A 26,490-nucleotide genomic window follows, 5' to 3' on the forward strand; every position below is an offset into this window, starting at 1 on the left:
TGAGACCGAGTCTCGCTCTGTCACCCGGGCTGAGAGTGCAGTGGCCGGATCTCAGCTCACTGCAAGCTCCGCCCCCGGGGTTTACGCCATTCTCCTGCCTCAGCCTCCCCAGTAGCTGGGACTACAGGTGCCCGCCACCTCGCCCGGCTAGTTTTTTGTATTTTTTAGTAGAGATGGGGTTTCACCGTGTTAGCCAGGATGGTCTCCATCTCCTGACCTCGTGATCCGCCCGTCTCGGCCTCCCAAAGTGCTGGGATTACAGGCTTGAGTCACCGCGCCCGGCCGATTTTTGTATTTTTAGTGTAGACGGGGTTTCACCATCTTGGCCAGGCTGGTCTCGAACTCCTGACCTCGTGATCCACCTGTCTCAGCCTCCCAAAGTGCTAGGATTACAGGCATGAGCCATTGCACCCGGCCAGAGCTGTGCACTCTTTGGAAATACTGGTCAGTCTGAGGAAGGACCCTGCACTCTGAGGAAGGACCACACACTCTTGTGGAAGTACTGCACACCCTGAGGAAGTACTGCGCAGTCTGAGGAAGAGAGGCGCACTCTTGTGAAAGTACCGCGCACTCTTGTAGAAGGACTGCGCAGTCTGAGGAAAGGCCGCGCACTCTTGTGGAAGTACCGCGCACTCTGAGGAAGGGCCGCACACTCTTGTGGAAGGATCACACACTCTGAGGAAGGACCGCGCCTGTGAGGAAGGACTGTGCACTCTAAGGAAGAACCGCACACTCTTGTTGAAGGAACACGCACTCTTGTAAAAGGACTGCACCTCTGAGGAAGGACCGCCACTCTGAGGAAGGACTGCTCAGTCTGAGGAAGGACCGCGCACTCTGAGGAAGGACCGCGCACTCTGAGGAAGTACCGCGCACTCTGAGGAAGTACCGCGCACTCTGAGGAAGGACCGCGCACTCTGAGGAAGGACCGCGCACTCTGAGGAAGGACCGCGCACTCTGAGGAAGGACCGCGCACTCTGAGGAAGGACCACGCACTCTGAGGAAGTACCGCGCACTCTGAGGAAGTACCGCGCACTCTGAGGAAGGACCGCTCAGTCTGAGGAAGGACCGCGCACTCTGAGGAAGGACCGCGCACTCTGAGGAAGTACCGCGCACTCTGAGGAAGGACCGCTCAGTCTGAGGAAGGACCGCGCACTCTGAGGAAGGACCGCGCACTCTGAGGAAGGACCGCTCAGTCTGAGGAAGGACCGCGCACTCTGAGGAAGGACCGCCACTCTGAGGAAGGACCGCGCACTCTGAGGAAGGACCGCCACTCTGAGGAAGGACCGCGCACTCTGAGGAAGGACCGCCACTCTGAGGAAGGACTGCTCAGTCTGAGGAAGGACCGCGCACTCTGAGGAAGGACCGCGCACTCTGAGGAAGGACCGCGCACTCTGAGGAAGGACTGCCAGGTTGTCTCTCTGGAAAGTTTCCTGTTGCTCATGCAGAGAATATTCAAGTTTTGTTTCAGCCTTCCAGAATTTCCCTCCTGCCTGGGGGAATCATCCTCCACCCTGTTATTCAGTGTTGGAGGAAGGCACCGCCCATCATCGGATGTCAAATCAAAGCTCCCCCAGGCTTGGGGGTGTGGGCGCGGCAGTGTGTGGGAGTCAGATCTCCATCTGTCTGGTCTCGCCTTGTTCCTAGTCCTTTTCAGGGGTGTTCTTCCAGCTCCCTCCAATCCATCCAGGACTGTCCATCATGAGTGACACAAAGGCAAAGAGCGGGACAGGACAGCCTGGCTGACTGTCCCTCCGAGACCAGACACAGTGTGTGGGTGTGTTGGTTGGAGGGGTCCCCAAAGGGACACAGGAGTCCCGGGGGGTGGGGGGTTTCAGAAGAGAAGACATGGAGCCTGAATGGGTAGAAGCAGCAGCTGTGCTGTTAGGAGCTGGAGTGAATCCTGTGAGGCCAGACCCCTGGGATGAGATCCACAGACGTGGCCCAGTCCTTTACTCTTTCGGTGCCTCAGTTTCCCTATCTGTACCATGGGGTAACAACAGTGCATGCCTCTTCGGTTGGTTATGATGATAAAGAAGCTGGACTTTAAAAAGGTCTGGCCCAGCACACTCACTCTGTGTTTGCTGTTATCAGAATCCCGTCCTCAGACCCTGGCCTGACACCACCTCTCACTCCCTCTCAGGCCTCCCAGTCGCTTCCCGAAGGTCTGCAGCTTCTCCTAAGGAAGGAGACCACTACTACTCCTGCTGCCCTCCTCCGCCAACCTTGCCTAGTTCACAAGACAGGAGGAAAGAGAGAAAGGAATAAAAGTAAGATAAATAGCCAGACAACCTTGGCACCACCACCCGGCCCTAGGAGTTAAAACAAGTAATAACAACATCAACCCCTGGCCTAAACTACTTGTGTTATCTGTAAATTCCAGACACTGTATGAAAAAAGCATTGTAAAACTTGTTGTTCTGTTAGCTGATGCACGTAGCCCCCAGTCACGTTTCACAAGCTTGCTCAATTTATCATGACCCTTTCATGTGAACCCCTTAAAGTTGTAAGCCTTTAAAAAGGCCAAGAATTTCTTTTCTGGGGAGCTCGGCTCTTAAGATGCGAGTCTGCTGACGCTTCTGGCCGAATAAAGAACCTCTTCCTTCTTTAATCCGGTGTCTGAGGAGTTTTGTCTACGGCTCGTCCTGCTACACTCCCAGCCCGTCTTCTCCCCGACACAATGGGCATTATAACATCCTTAACACGCACCTCTCAGTGTGAAACCAACCCGCTGAGGTCACACACCAACTTCCTGTAAGTGTTCTGTATTCGTTACTTTATTTTCCTTTTGAGATGAAGTCTCGCTGTGTTGCCCAGGCTGGAGCAGGGCAGTGGTGCGATAGCTCACTACAACCTCCGCCTCCCCGGTTCAAGTGATCCTCCCACCTCACCCTCCCAAGTAGCTGGGATTCCAGGTGTCCACCATCATGTCTGGCTAATTTTTGTATTTTTAGTAGAGTCAGGATTTCGCCGTGTTGGCCAGGCTGGTCTTGAACTCCTGAGCTCAAGTGATCCGCCCGCCTTACCCTCCCAAAGTGCTGGGATTACAGTGTGAGCCACTGCACCCAGCCTTTTCAAAAATAGGCCCTTTCCAGGAGGGGCATTACTACTAGTCCTGTTTTAGGAGGTAGGTGCTGAGGCCTGTGGTCACTTGCCCTTCCTGGACAGCCTGGCACCTAAATCCTTCCCTGCACTGAGTCTGGAAGGCAGACCTACGCTCCAGTGATGTGCACTGGACTGTCCAGGTGACTTGTGTTCCCAGATGCCCTTGCAGCCCAGCTTGGGCTGTACATGCCCCAGCGCTTGACTCTTGAGCCAGAAGCTGAAGCAGAGCACAAGGCAGTGACCGTGGGGTGGGGGTGGGGGGGGGCTCGGACACAAGGCAGTGACCATGGAGGGTTTGACACAGAACCCCTGCCAGGCTCAGGCGCTGGGCACGCAGAAACCAAAAAGACCAGGGTGAAGCCAGCCCCAAGACTGGGTGGCAGGGGAGTGGTCAGACCAGCGCTCTCATCCTCCTTTCCAAAGTCTGACAACTGCCTTTCATCCACCTGGCAGAGGCTGGAGATTTCCTCCCTGGAGAGAAGGAACTGGGGTTGCTCGCTGAGCGGACAAGAGGAGGCACCCTGGAAAGATGGAGCTGGCCAAAGACTGTCCTCCATATGGAACATCCTCCTTGGTCAACGGCTCCAACTAAAGATGAGGGGATTCCTCAGGTGGCAGAACAGGCCACCCGAGACCTACCGACACTGACACCCAGGACCCCAGTGAAACAGAGTGGCCTTAGCAAGGGAGGTGGGTGCCATTATCACTCATGGATGTGGAACTCATGCTCAGAGAGTATGACCAACAGGTAGGTCCCCAGCCAGGAAGCTGAAGGGCTCAGACGCGAACCCAATTCAGTGTGGTGTTGGGCAGGTCCCTTCCAGGAGCCTCATCCCTGCCTCCGTAGGCTGGAGGTGGAGACAGCCCTCCTGAGGACACATTTCCTGCACTGCTTCCCACGGCTGTGCCCAGACTCCCAGAGCCTCTCTCATGCCAAGAGAGTCTGCGGTGGGAACCAACACAGCAGACCCCAGAAGCCCTGGGCACCCAATGCTCTTGGCCCTGGGAGGGTGGCTGCTCCCGACAGAGTCCAGACAGAGCACAGACTCCGGGTCTACACACAGTGACTTTATTACTCTCTGGATGCCGGTGAACTGCCATCCCCAACCAGCTTCATGGGAGCAGGCATCTCTGTCCATCCCATGCCTTTGGGTCACGGGGGCAGCGAGACTAAGGAGCCCACAGCCAGGCCCTGGGTTCAGCTTGTCAGAGCCATCAGCCGCTGCCTCCCGCTGACCCCCGCTAAATCTGTCCTGCGGGAGAATTCCTAGGGACAAGACCCAGACCCCTTTCCTTCAGCCTCCGCTTCATCAAGGGGGCCTGGCCTGTGGCTGCTCCTGAGCTCCTCCTCGCCTGCCCCTCAGGGGTCTCAGGTCCTCACCTCTGCTCTTCAGGCGGGAAAAGGGCAGGGAGAGAGGAATGGAGGAGGGTGAGGGAGGCTGGGCCAAAGGAGAGAGAAGGTGGGGGAAGGCAGAGACATTAGGAAGAGGCCCCTTCACACAGCTAGAGAGGCCGAGAAATCAGGGAGAAGGGGGGCTGAGGTGAGACCTGAGCAGGAAAGTGAAATCTGGGGGAAAAGGAGTTGGAAAGGAATTGAGAGGAAGGCGTTGGGAAGTTCAGACAAGGGAGGCGGCGGTGGAGGAGGGAGGGAGGGAGGAAAGGAGGAGGAGGGGAAGAGGCCAAGTGGCACTGGGAGAGAGCAGGGATGGCCCAGGGGGCAGCACCAGGGGCGGGAGGCGCCGTGGGCCGGGCGGCGGCTAACCCAGGGGCCAGGGGGCGGGAAAGGGGCCCCACAACGGACCGGGCGACGCGCCTGCGTGCTGCGGGCTGCCTGCGTGGATGCGCTGGTGGCGCGCACGTGCTCCCGCGCGCGGGCCGAAGCCCGCTTGCCGGCACTCCCAGGCAGGTCAAAGGCGCGCATCGGCCGAGTGCGTCTTGGCGGTGGCGCCCCGGTGCTCGCGCGCAGTAACGGTCTTGCCAGCAACTTCGCAGCCCGCGTGGGAGCTTCTCCCGCACGCAGGGCGGGCAGAGGGCGCCCGCGGGCCGGGCTGGCGGGGTGGCGTCGCGCGGCTGGCGCCGGCAGGTGCCCTTGCGGCGAAAGCTTTCCGCACTCCGCGCCGCGCGTGCGGCTTCTCGCCGAGTGGCTCTGGCGGGGCGCAGCAGATGACTGGTTTCAGGGACGTCGTGCGCCTCGGGGCGGACGTGGTGCCCGGGGGCGCCAGGAAGGGCGGGAGCAGCGCCGGCGCGCGCGGGGAACTGCTGGCGCGCTGCTTGTAGGGGCGCACAGCCTGGGGGTCCCAAGGCGCCGGCCCTCAAGGCGCCCAGGGGCGGTGCCTGCTGGGAAAAGAAAAGCAGAGTTACCGCGTCTGGGTATCAGGCACCAGGGCGGAGCAGGCCGGCGCACAGCTGGGGGGAGGCCCGGAGGGAAGCTTCAAAGACACGACCGCAGGGGTGGGAAGAGGGGGCTGGACTGTGGGCTGATTCATGTCTGTGTCCCCTACTAGTAGTGCCTGCATAACGTCTTAATTAGTTAAAGTTCGGACTACAGTGATGGCTGGCTGGCTGGATGCATGGATGGGTGGATGAAGAAATGTGTGGGTAGGATGCGGGCTGGATGATAGACAGATGATGATGGATGAATGCAGGGCAGACAATGGAGTGGGTACCTGAAGAAGTGCGTGGTGGACTGATGGGTTGGATGCTACGACGGATGATGGAGGATGAATGTACACGACGATGGATGGGTAGACTGACAGAATGCGTGGGTGGCTGAAATGCCAAACGATGGATGGGTGGGTGCGTGGTGGTAAGTAGATGGAGGGATGGGTGATGGAGGGTCTAGATGATGAAGCATGTCGGGCTGGATGAACTCAGATGATGGATCGGTGGGTGGCATGGGTAGATGAGTAGATGGATGGATTGGGTGGGTGATGGATAGATGGGTGATGATGGATGGATGACAGAAGGATGGTGGGATTGGTGTGAGGGGGAACAGGTGAAGCATGGATAGATGGGTGAATGAGTGGGTATATGATAGAGAAATGGATAGGTGGAGGGTGGATGATGGATGGGTGGACCTCCAACCCCGAGGCCCACCGCACCCCCAATGCCCGCCCCTTGGGTCCGAACCCTGGGGCTCCTCAACGGCTGGGGTCCAGGTCTGCCCTTATCCTGGTGCCAGGATCATTCACTGAACACCCCAGTCCCTGGTGCTGGGGGCTGGCAAGGAGAACCAGGGAGGCCAGTGGCTCACCTAAGGGAATCATCCCACTGTCCTCCTTTCCAGCTGTGGCCCCAGGGCCCTGCGTCACGTCCTGAGGCGCCCTCGTGGCTGACGACCCATCAGGGGAGGTTGCTGGCCCCTGAAATGAGAGCACACGTTCTGAACTCAGACACCTGAGTGACGGCCTCTATTTCTCCCTCTCCCCACCACTGTCAACCAGCTGTGGAATCCCATCCCTGCTGGGGGGAAGCCACGGTCATGCTGGCAGACACTGAAGCTGCCCCATGGAGAGGCCCACAGGTGAGGAACCAAGGCCTCCTGCCAACCCCCTGGCAGGGAGCCAACCTTCAAATGACAGCCCGGCCAACACTGCACTGTGACCTCACAGGAGACCCTGGGCCAGGTCCACGTGTCCAAGCCACTCGCAGACTCCTGACCCGCAGAGGCTTTCTGAGCTGACAGATGTTACTGTTTTACACTCAAGTTTGGGGTGACTTGTCAGGAAGCGAGAAATAACTAACACACCTGTCTCAGACCAGCTTCTTCCCGCCCTTTGGATAAAGTGCTAGCTCCTTCACAAAATGCAGAATACGTGAGCTTTTAACTTGGGAAAAACGTAAACTAAATTCAGAAATGACTTTTCTCGGCGTGAAACGGCAGAACAGCTGCCAAGCAGGATGGCGCCAGCTAGGAAGACCAAAAATTTAAAGACTTTCAGTCCAACTCTGGTTGTGGTTTCTTTGCTCTACTACATCATTCCTCAAAACCACATCCCCAAGGGAAGGGGATGGGAATGCTGCTGGTGCCGGTGACAGCTAAGCCACGCATCACACCTTTTCCCTGTTTCAAATCTTTTTGGCCACAGGAGTACCTGGATCATAAAGCCATCGTTGGTGTGAAAATTAGCAATGCCTAGGCCGGGAGCGGTGGCTCACGCCTGTAATCCCAGCACTTTGGGAGGCTGAGGCAGGCAGATCATGAGGTGAGGAGTTCGAGACCAGCCTGGCCAACATGGTGAAATCCTGTCTCTACTAAAGATACAAAAAATTAGCTGGGCGTGGTGCCACGCGCCTGTAATCACAACTACTCGGGATGCTGAGGCAGGAGAATCACTTGAACCCGGGAGGCAGAGGTTGCAGTGAGCCGAGATCACGCCACTGCACTCCAGCCTGGGCAACAGAGTGAGACTCTGTCTCAAAAAAAAAAAAAGCGGCAGGGGCAAACCACCTGCCCCCTCACTCTGACAGACAAGAAAACGTTCCTAAAGAAGGGGTCAAGATACAGGAGCATGGGCATGGTGGCTCATGATTGTAATCCCAGTGACTCAGGCGGCTGAGGCATGGGATGGGGGCTTGGCACAAGGCTGACTAGATCCTGGGTGCCTCCCAACCTGGCTGTAGCACTGTGATGGGCTCAGGGCCCCATCGGAGAGTCAGAACTGCACAGTCTCACCCAGGCCCAGAGCACCACCCTGGACCACCCTCCAGCTCCTTGGCCCTTGGCGGGGCTCCCATGATCCTTGTGTGTTGTCGGCCACAGGCAGAGGCCGGGCAGGGGTGCCGTCCTGGCCTCTGCTCAAGGGCACCGGGGTCGACACACCTGAGAGTGGAGCCTGGGAAGCCGTGTCAGCCGAGGGTTCTCCCAGAGATCTTGGGCACAGAAAAGCCTGAGATCCACCCATTCCTCTGGGAACTTCCTGGTTTGAGGTCCCAGAGATGGGATGTTGGCCAGGCATCATCCACAGGAAGAGACATCCAGGGCACACCCACGCAGGGACAGGTGCCCCTTGCGGAGCCAGGCACACAGAAGGGGGGAGCACGGAGCAGCCCCAGGGTCCCAATCCTCCTGTGATTTTATGGTACGTATACATTGGGTTCTGTCTATGGCTCCTGGCTCATGACTCCCACAGCCCTTGTTACAGTCTTGTTCTAACGCTGGGAAGTTTTAGGCCTCAGAAAGTCTCTCCCTGACCTTCTGCCCCACTTTCACCTGCTCTTCTTTCTCTGCAAGGCAGGCCTTAAAACTAAAAATGTACTTCAATCTTCCCCCACCTCGGGCCATAAAAAAATTTTCTGACCTAATTTATCTGATTGTGGGCCGTAACACCCCCCTTCAGAAGGGGTCCTGCCCCTACCCTGGAGGAAAGAAGGCTGAACAGGGAGGCCAAGAAGGGTCCGAACACACAGGCCTTGTGAGGTTTCCCTGCTCGGTCTACTCGGATTAGATCACATGCGTTTTATCTAATCGTATTATCTAATCGTATTTCTTTTTTTTTTTTTTTTTGAGACGAAGTCTTGCTCTGTCGCCCAGGCTGGAGTGCAGTGGCCGGATCTCAGCTCACGGCAAGCTCCGCCTCCCGGGTTCACACCATTCTCCTGCCTCAACCTCCCAAGTAGCTGGGACTACAGGCGCCCGCCACCACGCCCGGCTAGTTTTTTTTTGTATTTTAGTAGAGATGGGGTTTCACCGTGTTAGCCAGGATGGTCTCGATCTCCTGACCTCGTGATCCGCCCGTCTCGGCCTCCCAAAGTGCTGGGATTACAGGCTTGAGCCACCGCGCCCGGCCATCTAATCGTATTTCTACATGGCTGTCCATGCTTCATTTATGCCTCTCAACCAAGTCTCCATAAAAGGCCCAAAGGACAGGGTTCGGGGAGCTTCCAGAGAGCTGAACACGTGGAGGCGGACAGCAAAGTAAACCAGACCTCACCCACATGCTGGGAGGATGGTGCACCCCAAGTTCACAGGGACAGAGGCTCCTGCGCTCGGAACCCTTCCAGACCTCAGGTACGTGGCGCTCCATCTGGCTGTTCAACGGTATCCTTTAAAATCTTCTTTGTAATCAATCGGTAAACGTGTCTCCCTGGTTCTATGGGCATGCTAGCAAATTAACCGAACCAGAGGAGCGGCTGTGGGAGCCCGATTTTCAGCCCGTCAGGTGGAAGCACAGATGAAATAACCTGCGGCTTGTGACTGGCATCAGAAATGGGGGGCCAGTCTTGGGCCGTGAGCCCTCAACCTGTGGGATCTGGTGCTGTCTCCAGGGAGACTGTTGGAAATGCGTTAGAGGACACCCAGCTTGCGTCTGCTGTAGAGTTGATTGCTTGTACAGTATGTGAGGGGACGCCCCCTCCAACATTTGGTCACAGACGTCTTCTGTGGTCACTGATGCTGAGAACAGAAAAAGATACTTTGAGTGTGTTTTTTCCACAGATCCCCCTGCCCCTGAACCAGCTGTGTCACCTCGGGCAAGCTGCTTCCCTTCCCTGAGATGACACCAGGACCTGGGACAGACCCTGCAGGGCTGCGTGGAGACTGGACGAGCCTCCGCTGCTGTGCAGTGAGGAGCAGCCCTGTCCAGAGAGGTCTGGCCTCTGCCCTCGGCTCCAGGGAGGGTCATGTCTACGCCCTCAGAACACACTGCCTGATGGCAGAGTCTGCTCACCTGGGGCCCTGGACCACCTGGGTGGGCTGAGCCAATAGTGTGACTCAGGGTTGGGGATCTGGGCCACATGCATCAGCTCTGCCTCTGCCGGGGCTGGAGGTGAAGGTCAGCATATCCACACACGCAACCCCAGTCGACACCCAGGGCACTGGGCTCAGGGGAGCGTCCCTGGCCAGCAGCTCCCCCTGCATGCTGTCACACGTTGTTGCTGAGAGGAGTTAGCGCTGTCCACACTCCACAGCGGGAGGACAGCTGGAAGCTCTGAGCACAGAGCCTTCCTCTACCTGTTCCACACATCTCTTTCCTTGGCTGGTTGTCATCTGTGTCCTTTCTCTGTAATAAGCTGTGACCCTATGTGTGACTGACTGAGCCAATTTGGCACGGCCAGGAACCCACTGCCTGATGGAGCCCTCCTTACACCCATCCCTGGAGGGCTCAGGAATCCAGATTCCAAAATTGCAGCTGAGGAAGCCAAGGTTCCGAGAGGCCCAGACACACGTCCAAGGTCACCCAGCTTGGAAGAGGTGGAGGCAGGACTCATATCCAGCTTTGAAGTCTGTAACTGAGAGACTTCCGAAGGATGGAGCATCCTCGTGTATCTGGGCTAAGCTCCACCTGCCCCAGCACATCAGCCTATCCACCCACTGCAGGATCAAGCTGCCCATGTTCTGTTGAGGATCCCATGAGACTGGCTGCAACCTTCTTTTCCTGTGCTGTCCTTGTCCTGTTAGGGGGTGGGGATGGCAGCCTTGCCAATGAAGCTGGGGAACACCTTCCCCGTGTTCTGGAAGTTTGTGTGAAAGATGAGAAGATGAAGCTGGCGTGGTGGCTCACGCCTGTAATGCCAGCACTTTGGGAGGCCGAGGTAGGCGGATCATAAGGGCAGGAGTTCGAGACCAGCCTGGCCAACATGGTAAAACCCCGTCTCTCCTAAAAATACAAAAAAAATTAGCCGGGCGTGGTAACACACGCCTGTAATCCCAGCTACTCAGGATGCTGAAGCAGGAGAACTGCTTGAGCCTGGGAGGTGGAGGTTGCAGTGAGCCGAGACCACGCCACTGCACGCTAGCCTGGGTGACAAGAGTGAGGCTCTGCCCCCCAAAAAAGAACAGATGAGAATGATCAGTTCCTTGGAGGCCTGGCAGAACTTACACATAAAGTGCTGGAACCCAGTGCCTTCTATACGCGAAGGTCTTTCATCACCTTTTGATTTCCCCCTCTCTGGTTTCCAGACTCCCACATCTGCCACTACGTCATGAACATATGTTGATTTATATTTTCCTAGAAAACTGTCCGTTTCATCTAGGACTTTGAATGCATTGTGTACGCTGGACACAGTGTTCTTAAGAGCTGTAGAATCCACTCCATCCGGGGCTTTGCTTGCTTCCACCATCAGTGTTTGTGCCATTTCTTGTTTTCCTCCTAGTCAACTTGCTGAAGGTTTGCGCTATTCTACCATTCTTTCCAATATTGAGTTTGGGGCTTGATTATCAACCTGTCCTCTGCTAATCTGCTAAGTTTGGCTTTAACATTGAACAGCTACCCTGTGCTATTTTCCTGTGCTCCTGGCTGCCTCTGCAGCCCCAGGGCCTCCCCTTCAACTCTGACCTGAGATGCAGGCTGACTGGGGCATTTCCTGTCAAGCGAACTGGGTACTGGCTGCAGCTGCCTCTCCCCGCCTCCCAGGCCTACCCCACTGGCTTTTCTCTGCATTTCCCCGCTTGGCAGACGCCCTGCCCCCATCCGTCTCAAACTATCCCCTTTCCCTATTGTGTGTCTGAGGCCAGATGCTGAGTGACTACAGCCAGGTCATTCCATCTTTCTGGGCAGATCAGATTCTCTCTCCACAGAAGTGAGGAAGGCGACCATATCCTGGTCTTCCTGTCAAACCCTGTATTTTAAAGCAGGACTAGAGGAGGCTGGGAAGGATTAGCCATTCCCTCCAGAGCGGGAGAAGAGGAGGCTGGGAAGGGGTAGCCACTCCCTCAACGAGTATTTTTGTAGCACCTACTATGTGCCCAGCACCATCCTGAGCTCCAGGGACACGTCGCTGAACAAGACAAGGCCCCAACCCACCTGAGACTACATGAGACAACATTCCAGCTGGGGCTGGACATACCGTAAAAAAGTCATAAGCGAACTCCACAAGCCAACGTAGCCAGGAGGGGCTTTCTCTAAGTTCCCTGGACTCTGAGGAGATGGAACAGTCCTTAGAACCACGGAGCCCGTGATTCCCAAATGTCCCCTGTTCTCCCCCGAATGGAAGAGTCTGCCCCCTCCTGGATGATGGCTCCTCCCTCTTATTGGTGGTCCCCAACCCCGGTGGCTCACACAGGTCATGAAGCACTGTTTTAAAAAATGTGAAAGTCTAATAGCTGGCAAAGGATGCATTTAGAATAACGTGAACGAATCTCAAGGGCAAGAAAACAACTCAGTCTGAAAATGGCCGGAAGACTTTGCTACAGACCAAATGTTTGTATGCCTCTCAAATTCTTGTGTTAAAATCCTAACCCTGAAGGTAATGAGATTACGTGGGGTCTTTGGGAGGCGATTAGGTCATGAAGGGGGAGCCCTTATGAATGGGATTAGTGCCCTTCTAAGACCCCAAAGAAATCCCCTCACCCCTTCTGCCATGTGAGGACACAGCAGGAAGGCAGCATCTGTGAACCAGCAAGAGGCCCTCACCAAACACTGAGTCGGCCTTGATCTCAAACTCTCCAGCCTACAGAACTGTGAGAAATACATTCCTGTTGTTTTCAGCCAGCAGCCTATGATATGATACCTTGTCACAGCAGCCCAAACAGACTAAGACGTCACATGACCCAGCAACCGCACTCCTGGGCGCGTACCCTAGATAAATGAAAATGTGTGTTCACACAGAAACGTATTCAGAGACGTAAACCAATTCTATTAAAACAAAACAACAAACTGGAATCAACCCAAATGTCCTTCAACAGGAGAATGGAGACATTCAGTTAAAAAATTACTGAATCTGAGGCCCCACTCACCTCATAACCACAACTTCAAATCTGAGAGTAAAATCCTGGCAACAGTATATTTTTTTGAGACAGAGTCTCTATCTCTCAGGCTGGAGTGCAGTGGTACAACCTTGGCTCACTGCAATCTCCAGCTCCTGGGTTCGAGCGATTCTCCTGCCTCAGCCTCGTGAGTATCTGGGATTACAGGCATGTGCCACCACGCCCAGATAATTTTCGTATTTTTTAGTAGAGACACAGTTTCGCCATGTTGGCCAGGCTGGTCTTGAACTCCTGACCTCAGGTGATTCACCCACCTTGGCCTCCCAAAGTGCTGGGATGACAGGCATGAGCCGCCGTGCCCGGCTGACAGTATTTTTTAAAAGCTACCAGGTGCGTTCTACCACATTCTACCAGCACAGGAGCCTCTCCTCGGCTGTCCTCTCTTTCTCATCCTGCAACGCCTCGGTGAAAACTCTGAGGACAGGCCGGGCGCGGTGGCTCAAGCCTGTAATTTCCAGGCCCACTTGGGAGGCCAAGGACGGCGCGCTCACGAGGTTCAGGAGATCGAGATCCCTCCTGAGGGCTACCACCAGTGAACTCCGGTCTCTACTATAAAAATACAAAAAACACTAGGCCGGGGCGAGGTGGGGGCAGGCGCCTTGTAGTCCCAGGCTACTGGGGGAGGCTTGAGGCAGGAAGAATGGGCGTCAACCCGGAGTGGAGCTTGCAGTGAGTCCGAGAGTCGGCCACCTGCGGCCACTCCATGACTGGGCGGAACAGAGCCAGACCTCCGTCTCCAAAAAAAAAAAAAAAAAAAAAAAACTCTGAGGACAGGCGAGGACCCACAGACCAGATGCCGAGAAACCCCAATCCATAGCGGTGCCCCCAGATGTCAGCTGTCTCTACACCACCGTCAGCTGCAATGGCTATTGCCCGGGCTCTTATTACTCTTCTTTACTTTTACCTAAAACTAAAATAACACTGACTTAAGACCATGTTGTATCATTGCCGGAACTGGAAAGCCAGTATCCTGTGCCAGAGAGAGAGGTCACGGGCAATTCTCTCCCAGCAGTGTTATTCCAGTCCACGTGGACACTGATAGAAGAAGGCTCTGAGCCTGAGAGCTGCTCTCATTAAAAAGAGAGTAACAAATACAAGAGAGATGCTAAAGACATCCCAGAGCCACAGTGAGAGGTTTGCCTCGGAGCAAGCAGAGAGAGCGCAGGAGAGTCCTGATGGCCCTGGAGCCCAGTGATTTCTGCACTTTTAGATTCACTGAACCAACAGAACTCTCGCTGCATACCTGAATGGAAGGGTTTTTTAAAATTATTTTGCAAGATATATACATTAAAAGCAACAATAACCACCACCTACTTTTACCATCTTTTCCTAAAAGAACATTTTAATGCCAACGAAACAGATGGCATGAGCTCAGAGTAATAACAGTGGCTGCAATCTACCTAGACAGCACCCATGTGCCAGGTCCTGTTCTGAGGAGTCATGGAAACTGGACAGGGCGCAACCCCGAGGCTAACGGATTCCATGTTAGTTCTATTCCACTCCCACTTCACCTTGCATTCACCTCGCCTCTATGGCAGACAGAATAATGGCCCCAAAGATGTACATGGTCTGATCCCCAGAACCTGTCACCCACTGTCTCAGGGCAACAGGGGACTCTGCAGACGGGAGGGAGTTAAGCACTGACATGGGGAAACTCTCCTGAACTATCCTGATGGGCCCATTGTCATCACAGGCATCCTAAGACGTGACCACAGTACACCATGGAATACTATGCGGCCATGAAGAATGAGTTCATGTCCTTTGCAGGGACATGGATGAACTAGAAGCCGTCGTCCTCAGCAAACTAACACAGGAACAGAAAACCAAACACCGCATGCTCTCACTCAGAAGTGGGAGCTGAACAATGAGAATACATGGACACAGGGAGGGGAACATCACACACCGGGGCCTGTCGGGGGATGGGGTAAGGGGAGAGACAGTATTAAGATAAACACCTAAGGCATGTGGGGCTTAAAACCTAGATGACTGGTTGCTATGTGCAGCAAACCTTCATGGGACATGTAACAAACCTGCATGTTCAGCACATGTATCCCAGAACTTAAAGTAAAATAAATAAATAAATAAATAAATAAATAAATAAATAAATAAAAGAAGTGACCACGGGACCTAATGGGGTCAAGGTCAGATGGGGGATGGAAGCAGAGGTCGGAGTCCTCCGTCTGAGGACGGAGGAAAGGCCATGAGCCGAGGAATGCGGGCAGCCTCTAGGTGCTGGAAAAGGCCCAAAACGGATTCTCTCCTAGAGCCTTGAGAAGAGACGTGGCTCTGCAGACGACACCTTGATTTTGGAGCCTTGAGAAGGGACGTGGTTCTGCAGACACCTCGATTTTGGGCCATGAGACCAAACCATTTTGGACTTCTGACCTCCAGAACTATAACAGACGTGTGATTTGTAAGCCGCTGGGTCTGCGATTTGTTACAACCTACTTTTGGGAACAATGACCCAGAAGGAGGGTGAGGATAGAGAAGCCAGAGCCGGCACAGAGGTGCCAGGAGGCAGGAGCAGAGGAGGGACGAGCTGTATCCCAGACAACAAGAGGGAGGAGTGTTTGGGGGCTGGTCAGGCTGCTTGAGAAGGGAGATGGACGAGGCCACTGGCAGCCTTGACAGGAGCTGCTCCCTCTGGAAGAAAGGAAGGACACCTGGCTGCTGTGGACTGAAGGCTTTGCTTGTGTTGCCTCACTGAGATGCCACCTCTCTGCTGCTACATCCCAGCACCCAGCAGGCACTCGGTATGCACTTACGAGGAACACCCGGCCGCTCTGACTCTTCACCCTCCTGCCACTGGGGACGCAGGCCTCGCCGCAAACACCCCCTCACTCAGGGCCCCTCTGCTGCTCGAGGCGGCTCAGGGCCGTTGCACTGGCTGCTCCCGTGGCCTGGACCACTCTTCTCAGAGGTCTCTGCGTGGCTGCCTGCTGCTCATCACCAAGGCCCCACACAGCAGCCGCCAGCCATGGGAGAGTGCCACTACTGAAAGGACAGTATTTTGAATACATTGGGGTCCATGAAGTAAATTCACCTTGTTTTAATGTGGTGACTAGAACACTTAAGATGGTGTCTGCGGCTCACATAACACATCTCCCCCAGGACAGGACTCTAAGCCAGGCTGGCAGCTTCCCCAACGGGGCCAGGCAGTCAACGTTTCCAGCTCCTCGGGCCCTCTGTGCTTGTCATGGTGGCCAGCGTCAGCCCCAGATGACGTCAGTGGATGGATGTGGCTGTGCACCTCTCGGTGGCAAGAGTCAGCCACAGGTGATGTCAGTTGATGGGTGTGGCTGTGCACCAAGCCTTCACCCAGAACGTGAGTCGGCCCTTGCCTGCTGTGCGGTCAAGCAACCAAACCTGCCCAGAGAGAGGCCTGGCTTTGCCCTCCACCCTGGGAAGTCATCTCTGAGCCCTTGGAGCGTCCCGCATGAGGAGGGTCTGCCTGCCCGGGGGCCTCAGGCCAGCCCAACAGCAAGATGGATTTGGGGTGGAGATTGGGCCGGGGTATCCTTGACTTTCGGGGGGCTGGAGGCTGAGGTCAGCCACACAGAGCGGGGAGGAGTCCCCAGTGAGAACCCGGGACACCAGGGTTTGAGGAGCGTCCCTGGCTGGCAACGCTCCCTGCGTGCGGGCGGAGTGCGGGCAGAGGACAGCTGGTAGCTGCTCTCCCTGGAGCCTTCCTGGCCCTCTTCCCAGCTGCTTCCAGCGCGTCCTTCTCTGTGATAAGCCGTGTCCGTGAACACGGCTGTGAGTCCTTCTAGAGAACTCGCACGTATGCCAGGGTCCTGGGGCCCTCCTGACTTGCAGCTGGTGTTGGGACGGAGGGGCCCCACGTGGACTGGCCCTCCACGATGTGCCGCAGCCTCCCCACCGTGAGGCACACTGGTTTTCAGGGGTTCAGCGGCGCTCCTCCGTGGGCTTCCTGGTGGCTTCCCAGCTGCCCTCCCCGCTCCCTTCCCCGCTTGCAGCCCCGCCAGGCTCACCCAGAGCTCCTCCAGCAGGGCCACCGCCTCCTCGCCACTCTGCGGCTGCCGGCTGCACACCCAGGCCTGCGTGTCGGCGGGCAGAGCGCTCAGGAACTGCTCCAGCACCAGCAGCTCCAGCATCTGCTCCTTGGTGTGCACCTCGGGCCGCAGCCAGTCCCGGCACAGGGCGCGGAGCAGCCCCAGGGCCTCGCGCGGGCCCGGTGCGTCGCCCAGGTGGAAGCGGCGGAAGCGGTGCCACGGGGAGTCCAGCGCCAGGCCCTCGGCCTCCTGCTTCACGGGCACCGCCACCTCCATGGGGCCTCCCGGACCGCAGCGCCTGCAGGGAACAGGCCAGTGAGACGCCCGCCCGCCGAGACCCCTGCCTACAGTGCCCAGACTCACACTGGGACCCACGCTCCTTTTTTTTCACTTATTATTATTTTGAAACGGAGTCTCGCTCTTTCCCCCAGGCTGAAGTGCAGTGGGGGATCTTGGCTCACTGCAACCTCGGCTCCCGGGTTCACGCGATTCTCCTGCCTCAGCCTCCCAAGTAGCTGGAATTACAGGCACCTGCCACCACGCCTGGCTAATTTTTGTATTTTTAGTAGAGATGGAGTTTCACCACCTTGGCCAGGCTGATCTCGAACTCATGACCTCAGGTGATCCGCCCGCCTCGGCCTCGCAAAGTGCTGGGATTACAGGCGTGAGCCATGGCACCCAGCCTGGGACCCGCGCTTCTGAGCCGCCCACGTACCCAGGATAGGCCTGGCCTCTGTGCCTCGGTTTCCCCTGTAAGATAAAGCACTCACCTGCCCCACCTGGCCCAGGGGGCAAAGAGGTCTCTGTGAGGGGGCGGCGCTCACTCAGGTGGTGAGGAAAGGGCGTGCCCTTCCTGGGATCCCAGGGAGTCAAGTCAAGGCTGGGTGGGACCCGCGGTGGGCCCCGGGCCTCTGTGCCTCAGTCCTGCAGCTCCTCCCACAGCCTGTCCTGAGGATTCAACCAGAAAACACAGAAAGAGCTTGCAGCAGGCCTGGCAGTCGCGGGTCACCATCAGCACCACCCTCGCTGGACTTGTGGGACAGTGCACCCCACACCCTGGCAGCAGACGCTTTGCAGCCTACTCAGAAGCCACCCCGACTAACTGCTGTGGCCAGAGTTTGTCCCCCAAAATTCTTTTCTCCCATAATACTCCAGAGGTGTTCTGGGGCAGGCTGGCGCCTGAGCCCCGTGGGGTCATCAGGGTCCCTTGGAAGCTCTCACCCCAGTGTGACCATATTTGGAGATGGAGCTTTTAACTGGTAATGAAGGTTAACTGAGGTCACGAGGGCTGGGCCTAATAGGACTGTGGCCTTGTAAGAGGAAGGAACACTGAGACTCTGTCCATCTCTGCCAACAGGAGCACACAGCAAGGAGGCCGCCTGCAGCCTGGCAGAGGCCCTAACCAGGAACTGACCATGATGGCATTCTGAGCTTCCTGCCCCCAGAACTGAGAAATAAGCTCGTGTTTAAGCAGTTCAGTCCATGGAGCTCCTCTATGACAGCCTGTCCCAGTCCTTCTGCTGCGAATTTACAATCTGGGTGTCAGTACTGACGGGTTCTGGTGAGCATCTCTTCCAGGCTGTGGACCGCCTCCTTTGGTGTCCTCCCATGGCGGAGAGCAAAGGCAGTGAGCTCTCCTGTTTCTTTTTTGTTTTTTAATTTTTGTTTTGAGACGGAGTCTCACTCTGTTGCCCAGGCTGGAGTGCAGTGGTGTGATCTCGGCTCACTGCAACCTCCACCTCCCGGGGTCAAGTGATTCTCCTGCCTCAGCCTCCCGAGTAGCTGGGATTATAGACGCGCGTTACCACGCCCAGATAATTTTTGTATTTTTAGTAGAAACGGGGATTCACCAGGTTGGCCAGGCTGGTCTCAAACTCCTGACCTCAGGTGATCCACCTGCCTCGGCCTCCAAAAGTGCTGGGATTACAGGCATGAGCCACCGCGCCCAGCTGTGACTGCCATTTTTAAATGCATTAATAAATACTTCAAAATTTTCTATTTCAGTTTCTTTTTTTTTTTTTTTTTGAGGCGGAGTCTCGCTCTGTCGCCCAGGCTGGAGTGCAGTGGCGCGATCTGGGCTCACTGCAAGCTCCGCCTCCTGGGTTCACGCCATTCTCCTGCCTCAGCCTCCTGAGTAGCTGGGACTACAGGCGCCCGCCACCGCGCCCGGCTAATTTTTTTTTGTATTTTAGTAGAGACGGGGTTTCACCATGGTCTCGATCTCCTGACCTTGTGATCTGCCCGCCTCGGCCTCCCAAAGTGCTGGGATTACGTGAGCCACCGCGCCCGGCCTCTATTTCAGTTTCTACTGTGATATGTAACAATAGATATGACTCCCATCAATAAAAGCATGTTAGAGTCTTCAGTAATTTTGAAGGTAGAAAGGAGTCCTGACTTCAAAACATTTGAGAAACAGTGGTCTCCGAGCTGGTGGGCCAAATCTGGCTTGCAGCCTGTTTCACTTAAGTCTCAGTGGCACACATCTGTGCCCACTTGCTCATGCACTGTCCACGGCCACCTTGGAGCTACTGAGTGGCTGTGACAGGGCCTGGGGAGCCTGCAAGGCTGTCCACAGATAGCCAAAGATAGTTACTCGCTGGCTCTTTACAGGAAAAGACTGTGGGCCCCTGACCTCAAGGACACTGGAAGATCAGGACAGAAGGGACCCTGATGACCCCATGGGGCTCAGGCGGCCAGCCCGCCCCAGAACACCTCTGGAGTATTATGGGAGGAAAGAATCAGTTCTATCCTATCTGGGGCCCTGTACTTGGGGTCTCTTCATTACGGCAGCTTGACCTGTATCATGAGAAACTACAGCAAAGTCCCCTTGACCACAAGCAAGCGGGTGGGCATGTCATCTGCTTCTAGCCACTGGGGTCTGAGAGGAAGTCTGGGTTCCGACCATTTTCCTCCTGATACAACCAAAGCCTGGGCTCCTGACCGCCATGTCACTAACCACAAACGTCATCTCATTGCTGGGACGCCTGCCACAGACCCCCATGTCTGCCTGCTCTCGCCACCTAGAGTCAAATCACTCCACAGTGATCACAAAAACTTTTTCACTGTAAATCCCTGTCATTTCCTTGCTCAACACTCTCCAACTGCTTCCTGTGATGCTCAAAACCCAAATCCCTTACCATGGCCATGAGACCATGCAGCCCAGCCCTACTTTCTCATCTCTGCCCGCTCCCGGATTCTCTGTCCTCCAGTCACAATGGCTCCCCTTTTCTTTTCTTTTTTTTTTTTTTTAAGACAGGGTCTCTCTCTGTCGCCCAGACTGGAGTGTGATGGTGTGACTTCTCAGCTCATTGCAGCCCCGACCACCCGGGCTCAAGCCATCCTCCTGGCTCAGCCTTCCGAGTAGCTGGGACCACAGGCAGGCACCAACACACCCAGCTAATTTTTATATTTTTTGTAGAGACAGGGTCTCACTATATTGCCCAGGCTGGTCTCAAACTCCTGGATTCAAGTGATCCTCACACCTCAGCCTCTCAAAGTGCTGGGATTACAGGAGTGAGCCACTGTGCCCGGTCTGGCTCACTTTCTATCTTCTCAGACTGAAGGCCAGTGCCCACCGCAGGGCCTCTGCACCTGCTGCTGCCTCCCCCTGGATCACTCTTTTCCCCCTGATCTTTGCTTACCTGACTCCTTCTCATGACAGAGGCCTCAGTGCAATTATTGCCCCCTTGGAGAGCCTCCCCAGATCATGCCCTCCAATGCTGCACCCACATGCCCTTCCCCCAGTTGCTAACATGTCACCCTTATTAGTTTTCTTTTAGCATTTAACAAGATCTAGCATTACGATCGATACCTGTGTGCTGACTTTCTTCACTACAATTCAAGCTCCATGCGGGCAAGAGACTACGTATTCCAACCCCAGCATTCTGGCTAGCGCTTAAATAAACTTTACAGCCTGATCAATCCCATGAGGTTGGTGTTACTACCCCCAAGTTGCAGATGGAGCAAGGGGAGATGTCTTATCCAAAGTCACTCAACTAACATGTGGCAGAGCCTGGACTCACACATCCACATCTGTCTGGCTCCACAGACAGGCCACAGCATTACCTCCCTCCCCACCCATCCATCAGTTTAAGGACTGATGAACCCGGGAGCAGGCAGAAAGGCTTACCGGAAGACCCAGGCCAGATGCAAGTCTCAAAAGCCACATAGAGGCCTGCTCTGCTATAAAAAAGATCCCTCTGGGACTAAGGAGGAATTTCTGCCAGAGGGCAAGGCCACAGGCCATCAAGCTGACCCTGTTTGCAATCTCAGAGGTGATCACAGGTCACTACGCCCTGGGCTGTCCAGAAAGTGAGCTCTCTGGGGCAGTGACCAAGTCCAACTCTTCTCTAGGTCCCTGGGGCCACCCAGCAGAGGGCCTGCACCCAAGAAAGCACATGCTGTTAAGTAAGGGCATCCCACCATGTAAATCCACCCTACCATCCAATAAGCGCCCTGCGCTATGTGCATTCAACAGCTGTAACCCTGCTGCCTAGCTGTCTGTGTCCGCAAAGCACAGTCCAGCCCTGAGCCAGGCACCCTGGATGCCTCGAAGACAGCCACTGAGTGGCTAGTGTCTTATCCTGCCCCACCCAACCTTCCCAACAGACCTGTGAGCTGGGGCGATGGGTCCCCTCATACCATAGGGAGATGCTCAGAGAGTGAAGAAGCCACAAATGGGACCCCGATGTGACTCCAGAGTCCACACCGGTTCCACCCAGTACCCCGGCGCCACCACCCACGCATGCTGGGCTAATATCATGGCTAAGAGGCTGTGGAGCTTGGCTGCCTGGCTTCAACTTCCAGCTCTGCCACTCATCAGCAGTGTGACTGTGGACGTGTGGCTTGCCCTCTCTGTGCTTCATTTCTCCACCTGTGACACAGGGCTAACAATAGCTCCTTCCTCTCAAGAGGCTGCTGGGAGCAGGAGTTAAAAGCAGCCTGCAAAGAGTAGGTGCTCGACAAAGACCGGTTTGTCTGCTCCAGAGTTTCCCAACCTCGACATTAATGGCACTTGTGTTGTGGGAGGCTATCCTGTGCAACACACAATGTCTACCAGCATCTCTGCCTCTTTTCATGAGATGCCAGCAGGACTTCCAAGGTTGGAAAAACAAATAAAAGTCTCCAGACATTGCCACATGTCCCCTGGGGGACAAAACCACTCCTGGTTGAGAGCCGCTAGTCTACTGGACAAATATTTACCTACAGCACAAAGGCTCTGGGGCAAATTCCAGCTCTGTCTCCTACCAGTTCTGTGTCCTTGGACAAGGTACAAGGCACCTTTTGTAATACACTGTATCTCCATTTCGCTGACTGTAAAGTGATGGAAAACAAAAATGCTGAGAGCCACACCTGGCTCGTAAGTGTCCAGTCAGAGTTAGGGGTACTTTGTGGAAGGTTCCCTGCAAGGTGCCCAGGGGACACTGCTGTGAACAGGCACACAGATTAAAATACTAAGTATACATTGAAATAGGCATTAAGATGGATATAGACGAGGGTGACTCCATCCTGACTGGGGTAGAGGTGGCGGGGGTCAACTTCGGATGACAATAAACAGAGTTTCTAAGCACTTTACACATATTACCGAAGGTAATAATGCCTTGCAACAAGCTAAAAAGGCAGATGCTCCTCATCGAGTTATCTTCAGGAATCTCACAACTCTGTAAAAGTTGCACTTGTAGAAGCAGCGCACAAAAAGAGCCATCTGCACCGTATCTACGTTACGACAATAACCATCGTCCCCGGAAGCCCCTTCCCTCAAACCTTTCCGAAGGGGTCCGGTCCCGGCGCCCCAGACTCCTTTGTAGGGTCCAGCTTCCCACTCAGCTTTCATCTCACAGCCCACCCCTGCTTGGGTCCCTTTCCCTTCCCCCACCTGTCCCTCCCCCTTCCCTCCCCCATCTGCCCTCCCCCCATGCTGTCCCTGGCCCCGTCTCCGCCCGGCTCCCCCCGTCCTCTCGCCTCAGGTTTTCTCTCTCCTCTCCTCCCCGGCGTTCAGGACCCCTTGAGGATCGCCGACCCCCTCCACTATCCACCCCTTCCCGTCTCCAAGTCCCGTCCGCGCCTCTAGTTCTCGCTCCCAGCCCTCCCCCCATCACCCGCAGCCCCCTTCTCCTCTTGCTCCACCAGTCGCCGCGAAGTCCTCCGCATCTCTCTCATCCTCTGCCCTGCCTGAGGGCCCGCCGCGGCCCCTTTCCCGTCCAACCACTGTCCCTCCCTCGTCCAACCGCCCCCCTCCAATCCCTCCTCCTTTCCCCCCTGCTCAACTCACTCCTCAGGCGATGCCCCAAGCCCCCTCACCCTCCCCCCCGCACATGCGCAGCCAAAGCTCACCGGGACTCCATGGCCCCCAGCCAGGCTTTGCGCCAAACACCCCCCACCCCCCGTCGCCCTCCCCCAATCCCATACTCCGAGTCCCCACTGCCCAACAACTCTCCATGCGGCCCCGGCCCCAAGCCGAACTACAACTCCCAGGAAGCATCGCGGCAAAGGCGGCTGCCCATTGGCCCTCGCCGTGGGGACCCGCTCACCCTTGTTTGTCACCGCCTGGCGTCTTCCCCAACACTGGAACTACACTTCCCAAGATGCACGAAAGCGTCGTCTGCGGCCTATTGGGCCTTGACGGCGCAAGTGAGCGGGCTCTCTGAGCGCGATTTGGACTACATTTCCCAGAATGCACGAGGAGGCTTCCCAGTAGTCTGCGCGCGGGACCTGGGCATGCGCAGGCGTGCCGAGAAAAAAAGAGGGAGGAGTAGGAGGAGCCATGGCGGCGCTGTTGTGGAGATGAGGGGAGGTCGGGCACCACTGGGCATTTGGGAGGTGGGTCCTCCAGAGCGCTAGAAGCTGGCAAGCGAAGAGGAGGAGACCAGGCTAGAGTTCTGCGCCAATCAGGAGTGCAGGCTACGTCTCCTTGACGACGGACCGCTTTTTTTGTGTGTGTGTCCTCACTCTCCACCCGGGCAGAACTTAAGGGCCGACGTCGGTGCCAGGAATCAGGACGTGAGCGGGCTGCCCTTCTGTTCCAGGGTGGGCGGTGGTTCAGGAGGGGGCCAGCGCGGGGGCCTCGGTTTGGCTCTTCCTGTGTGAACCTGGACAGGACACCGCCCCTCTTTAGCCTCAGTTTTTCCTGTTGTGAATTGGGGGACAGCGCTACCTGCCGCGCGTCCTCGCTCTGCCCCATTGGACAGACTACTTCCCCTCCTGAGGCCTCAGTTCCTGCATCTCAGAACTGTGAAGAAGACAGACATCCTAAGAGATCAGCTGACGCTCTTTATCTAGACAGTTCCTGACCTGATTATGGCTCATACAAGCCCTACCTCAGCCCGCGGCGTATTTCCTCCTCTGTAGAACCAGAATTAAGAGAATCCCCCTCCCCTCCCCCACCTCCCCGGCTGACCCGAAGACTCTGCGCCATAAAAAAGGAGACAGTGGCTTACCCAGAACAAGCATTCATTACATGGAAGTTGTTCCTCTTACCATATTCATAAATGAACAACTTGCCCCAGGTTTCACACACGATGAGTGGTTGACTCAGAACCTTGTGACGAGTTTGCCTACGGTGGCCTAACGTGCCCTGGCCCACCTATCTACCCCCTGTCTTCCCGTGTTTAATGAGTTCCAGTCATGCCTCCTTTCTGCTCCTAGAACACGGTGATCTTCTTCCCACTCACATCCGATGGCCTACTTGACATCTCCACTTGGATTTCTTAATAGGCATCTCAAACCGAAGGTAGACAGTAGAGAATTTTGCACTCCCTCCCCTACCTTGTGAAGAAACCTGTTCCTTCCCATTACTCCATCATCTTAGAAAGCGAGCCCATTATTCACCCAAATGTTCAGGCCAAAAGTAGAAAAGCAGCCCTTGATTCTTTGTTTGTTTTGTTTTGTTTTGTTTTTTGATACGGGGTCTGGCTCTGTCGCCCAGGCTGGAGTGCAATGATGCCATCACAGCTCACTGCAACCTCTGACTCCCAGTCTCAAGCGATTCTCGTGCCGCGTCATCCTGAGTAGCCAGGACTATGGGCATGCACCACCATGCCCAGCTAATTTTTGTATTTTTAATAGAGATGGGATTTGCCGTGTTGGCCAGGCTAGTCTCAAACTCCTGGCCTCAAGTGATCTGCCTCCTCGGCCTCCCAAAGTGCTGTGATTACAAGCGTGAACCACCATGCCCAGCCAATGCCTCTTTTTCATCACCTGCCGCATGCAATCTGTCATCAGGTCCTATTGGTTCTGTCTTCAGAATAGAGTCAGAAGCTGTCCACAGCCCTCCCGTCTACGGCTACCACCTGGTCTAAGTCCCCATGGCTTCTTTAGACATTGTCATGCTTCCACTCTGGCCTCTTCTGCTTCCTGCCCCCCCGCCCCCCAGTTCCTACTCCACACAGCAGCCAGAGGGATCTTTCTTTTTATTGTGTTATATATAAGATAAAAATTGCCGTCTTAATCATTTTTTAAAGTATAGTTCAGTAGCATTAAGTACGTTCAAGCAAGGCTGGGCGCGGTGGCTCACGCCTGTAATCCCAGCACTTTGGGAGGCCGAGGCGGGCAGATCACAAAGTCAGGAGTTCGAGACCAGCCTGGTCAACAAGGTGAAACCCTGTCTCTACTAAAAATATAAAAATTAGCTGGGCGTGGTGGCGGGCGCATGTAATCCCAGCTACTCGGGAGGGTGAAGCCAGAGAATCACTTGAACCTGGGAGGCAGAGGTTGGGCTGCAGGGAGCTTAGACTGCACCACTGCACTCCAGTCTGGGTAACAGAGTCAGACTCTGTCTGTCGCCCAGGCTGCAGTACAGTGGCTCAGTCTCGGCTCACTGTGACTTCCGCCTCCCAGTCGCAAGGTATTCTCTACAGGTGCACACAACCACACCCAGCTACTTTTTTTTCTTTTCTTTTCTTTTGTAGAGATAGGGTTTTGCCATGTTACACAGGCTAGGCTTAAACTCCCGGGCTCAAGTGATCCACCTGTCTCGGCCTCCCAAAGTGTTGGGATTACAGATGTGAGCCACCATACCCGGCCCAGTTTCTGTGATTTTGACTACATTAATATTTCATGTAAGTGGAATCATACAGTATTTGTCTCTTGTGACTGGCTTGTTTAACTTGGCAGAATGTCCTCAAGGTTCATCCATGTTGTAGTGTGTGTCAAAATCTCCTTCCTTTTAAAGTTTGCCTAATATTCTGTTGCATACATGGACCATATTTTGTTGACCCATTCATCAGAGGGATTTTTTTTTTTTTTTTTTTTTTTTGAGATGGAGTTTTCCCTCTTGTCACCCAGGCTGGAGTGCAATGGTTCCATCTCGGCTCACTACAACCTCCACCTCATGGATTCAAGAGATTCTCCTGCCTCAGCCTCCTGAGTAGCTGGGATTACAGGTGCCCGCCACCATGTCCAGATAATTTTTTTGTATTTTTAGTAGAGATGGGGTTTCACCATGTTGGCCAGACTGGTTTCGAACTCCTGACCTCAGGTGATCCACCCGCCTCGGCCTCCCAAAGTGCTGGAATTACAGGCATGAGCCACTGAACCTGGCCCCAGAGGGATCTTTTTTTTTTTTTTTTTTTTTTTTGAAAGGGGTTTCGCCCTTTTCCCCCGGGTGGGGGGCAGGGGCCGGGTCTCAGCTCACCCCAAGGCCCCCCCCCCCGGGTCACGCCCTTCTCCTGCC

The 26,490-nt window shown here is 55.3% G+C and overlaps 1 protein-coding gene and 1 long non-coding RNA gene across 2 annotated transcripts in view; one reads left to right on the forward strand and one right to left on the reverse strand.

Moving 5' to 3' along the window:
- Window positions 1–17,674: 17,674 nt before the first annotated feature.
- Window positions 17,675–24,290, reverse strand: LOC108524331 (uncharacterized). The gene is made up of 3 exons (XM_017865378.1): window positions 24,257–24,290; window positions 23,351–24,048; window positions 17,675–17,768 (listed from the first exon to the last, which is right to left on the reverse strand). The coding sequence occupies exons 2-3, from the start codon at window positions 23,998–24,000 to the stop codon at window positions 17,690–17,692; spliced, it is 729 nt and encodes a 242-aa protein (XP_017720867.1). The 5' UTR covers window positions 24,001–24,048; window positions 24,257–24,290; the 3' UTR covers window positions 17,675–17,689.
- A 144-nt stretch (window positions 24,291–24,434) lies between these two features.
- LOC108524333 (uncharacterized) overlaps window positions 24,435–26,490 on the forward strand; it is an 11,142-nt gene continuing 9,086 nt past the window's right edge. Inside the window, exon 1 of the long non-coding RNA XR_001884026.1 lies at window positions 24,435–24,549. This is a non-coding gene — a long non-coding RNA (uncharacterized LOC108524333). The remainder of the gene's footprint in view (window positions 24,550–26,490) is intronic.

Source organism: Rhinopithecus bieti, unplaced genomic scaffold, assembly GCF_001698545.2.
Source record: "Rhinopithecus bieti isolate Rb0 unplaced genomic scaffold, ASM169854v2 scaffold_81780, whole genome shotgun sequence".
Classification (NCBI taxonomy): domain Eukaryota; kingdom Metazoa; phylum Chordata; class Mammalia; order Primates; family Cercopithecidae; genus Rhinopithecus; species Rhinopithecus bieti.

Bases quoted from the DNA above. Each gene is read 5' to 3' on its own strand.
- LOC108524331 (XM_017865378.1), bottom strand. From the start codon at position 24,000: ATGGGGCAGAGCGAGGACGCGCGGCAGGTAGCGCTGTCCCCCAATTCA. The intron at 17,769-23,350 runs GTGAGCGGGTCC...TTGAATCCTCAG, and splicing joins CCAGGCGGTGACAAACAAGG to GACAGGCTGTGGGAGGAGCT.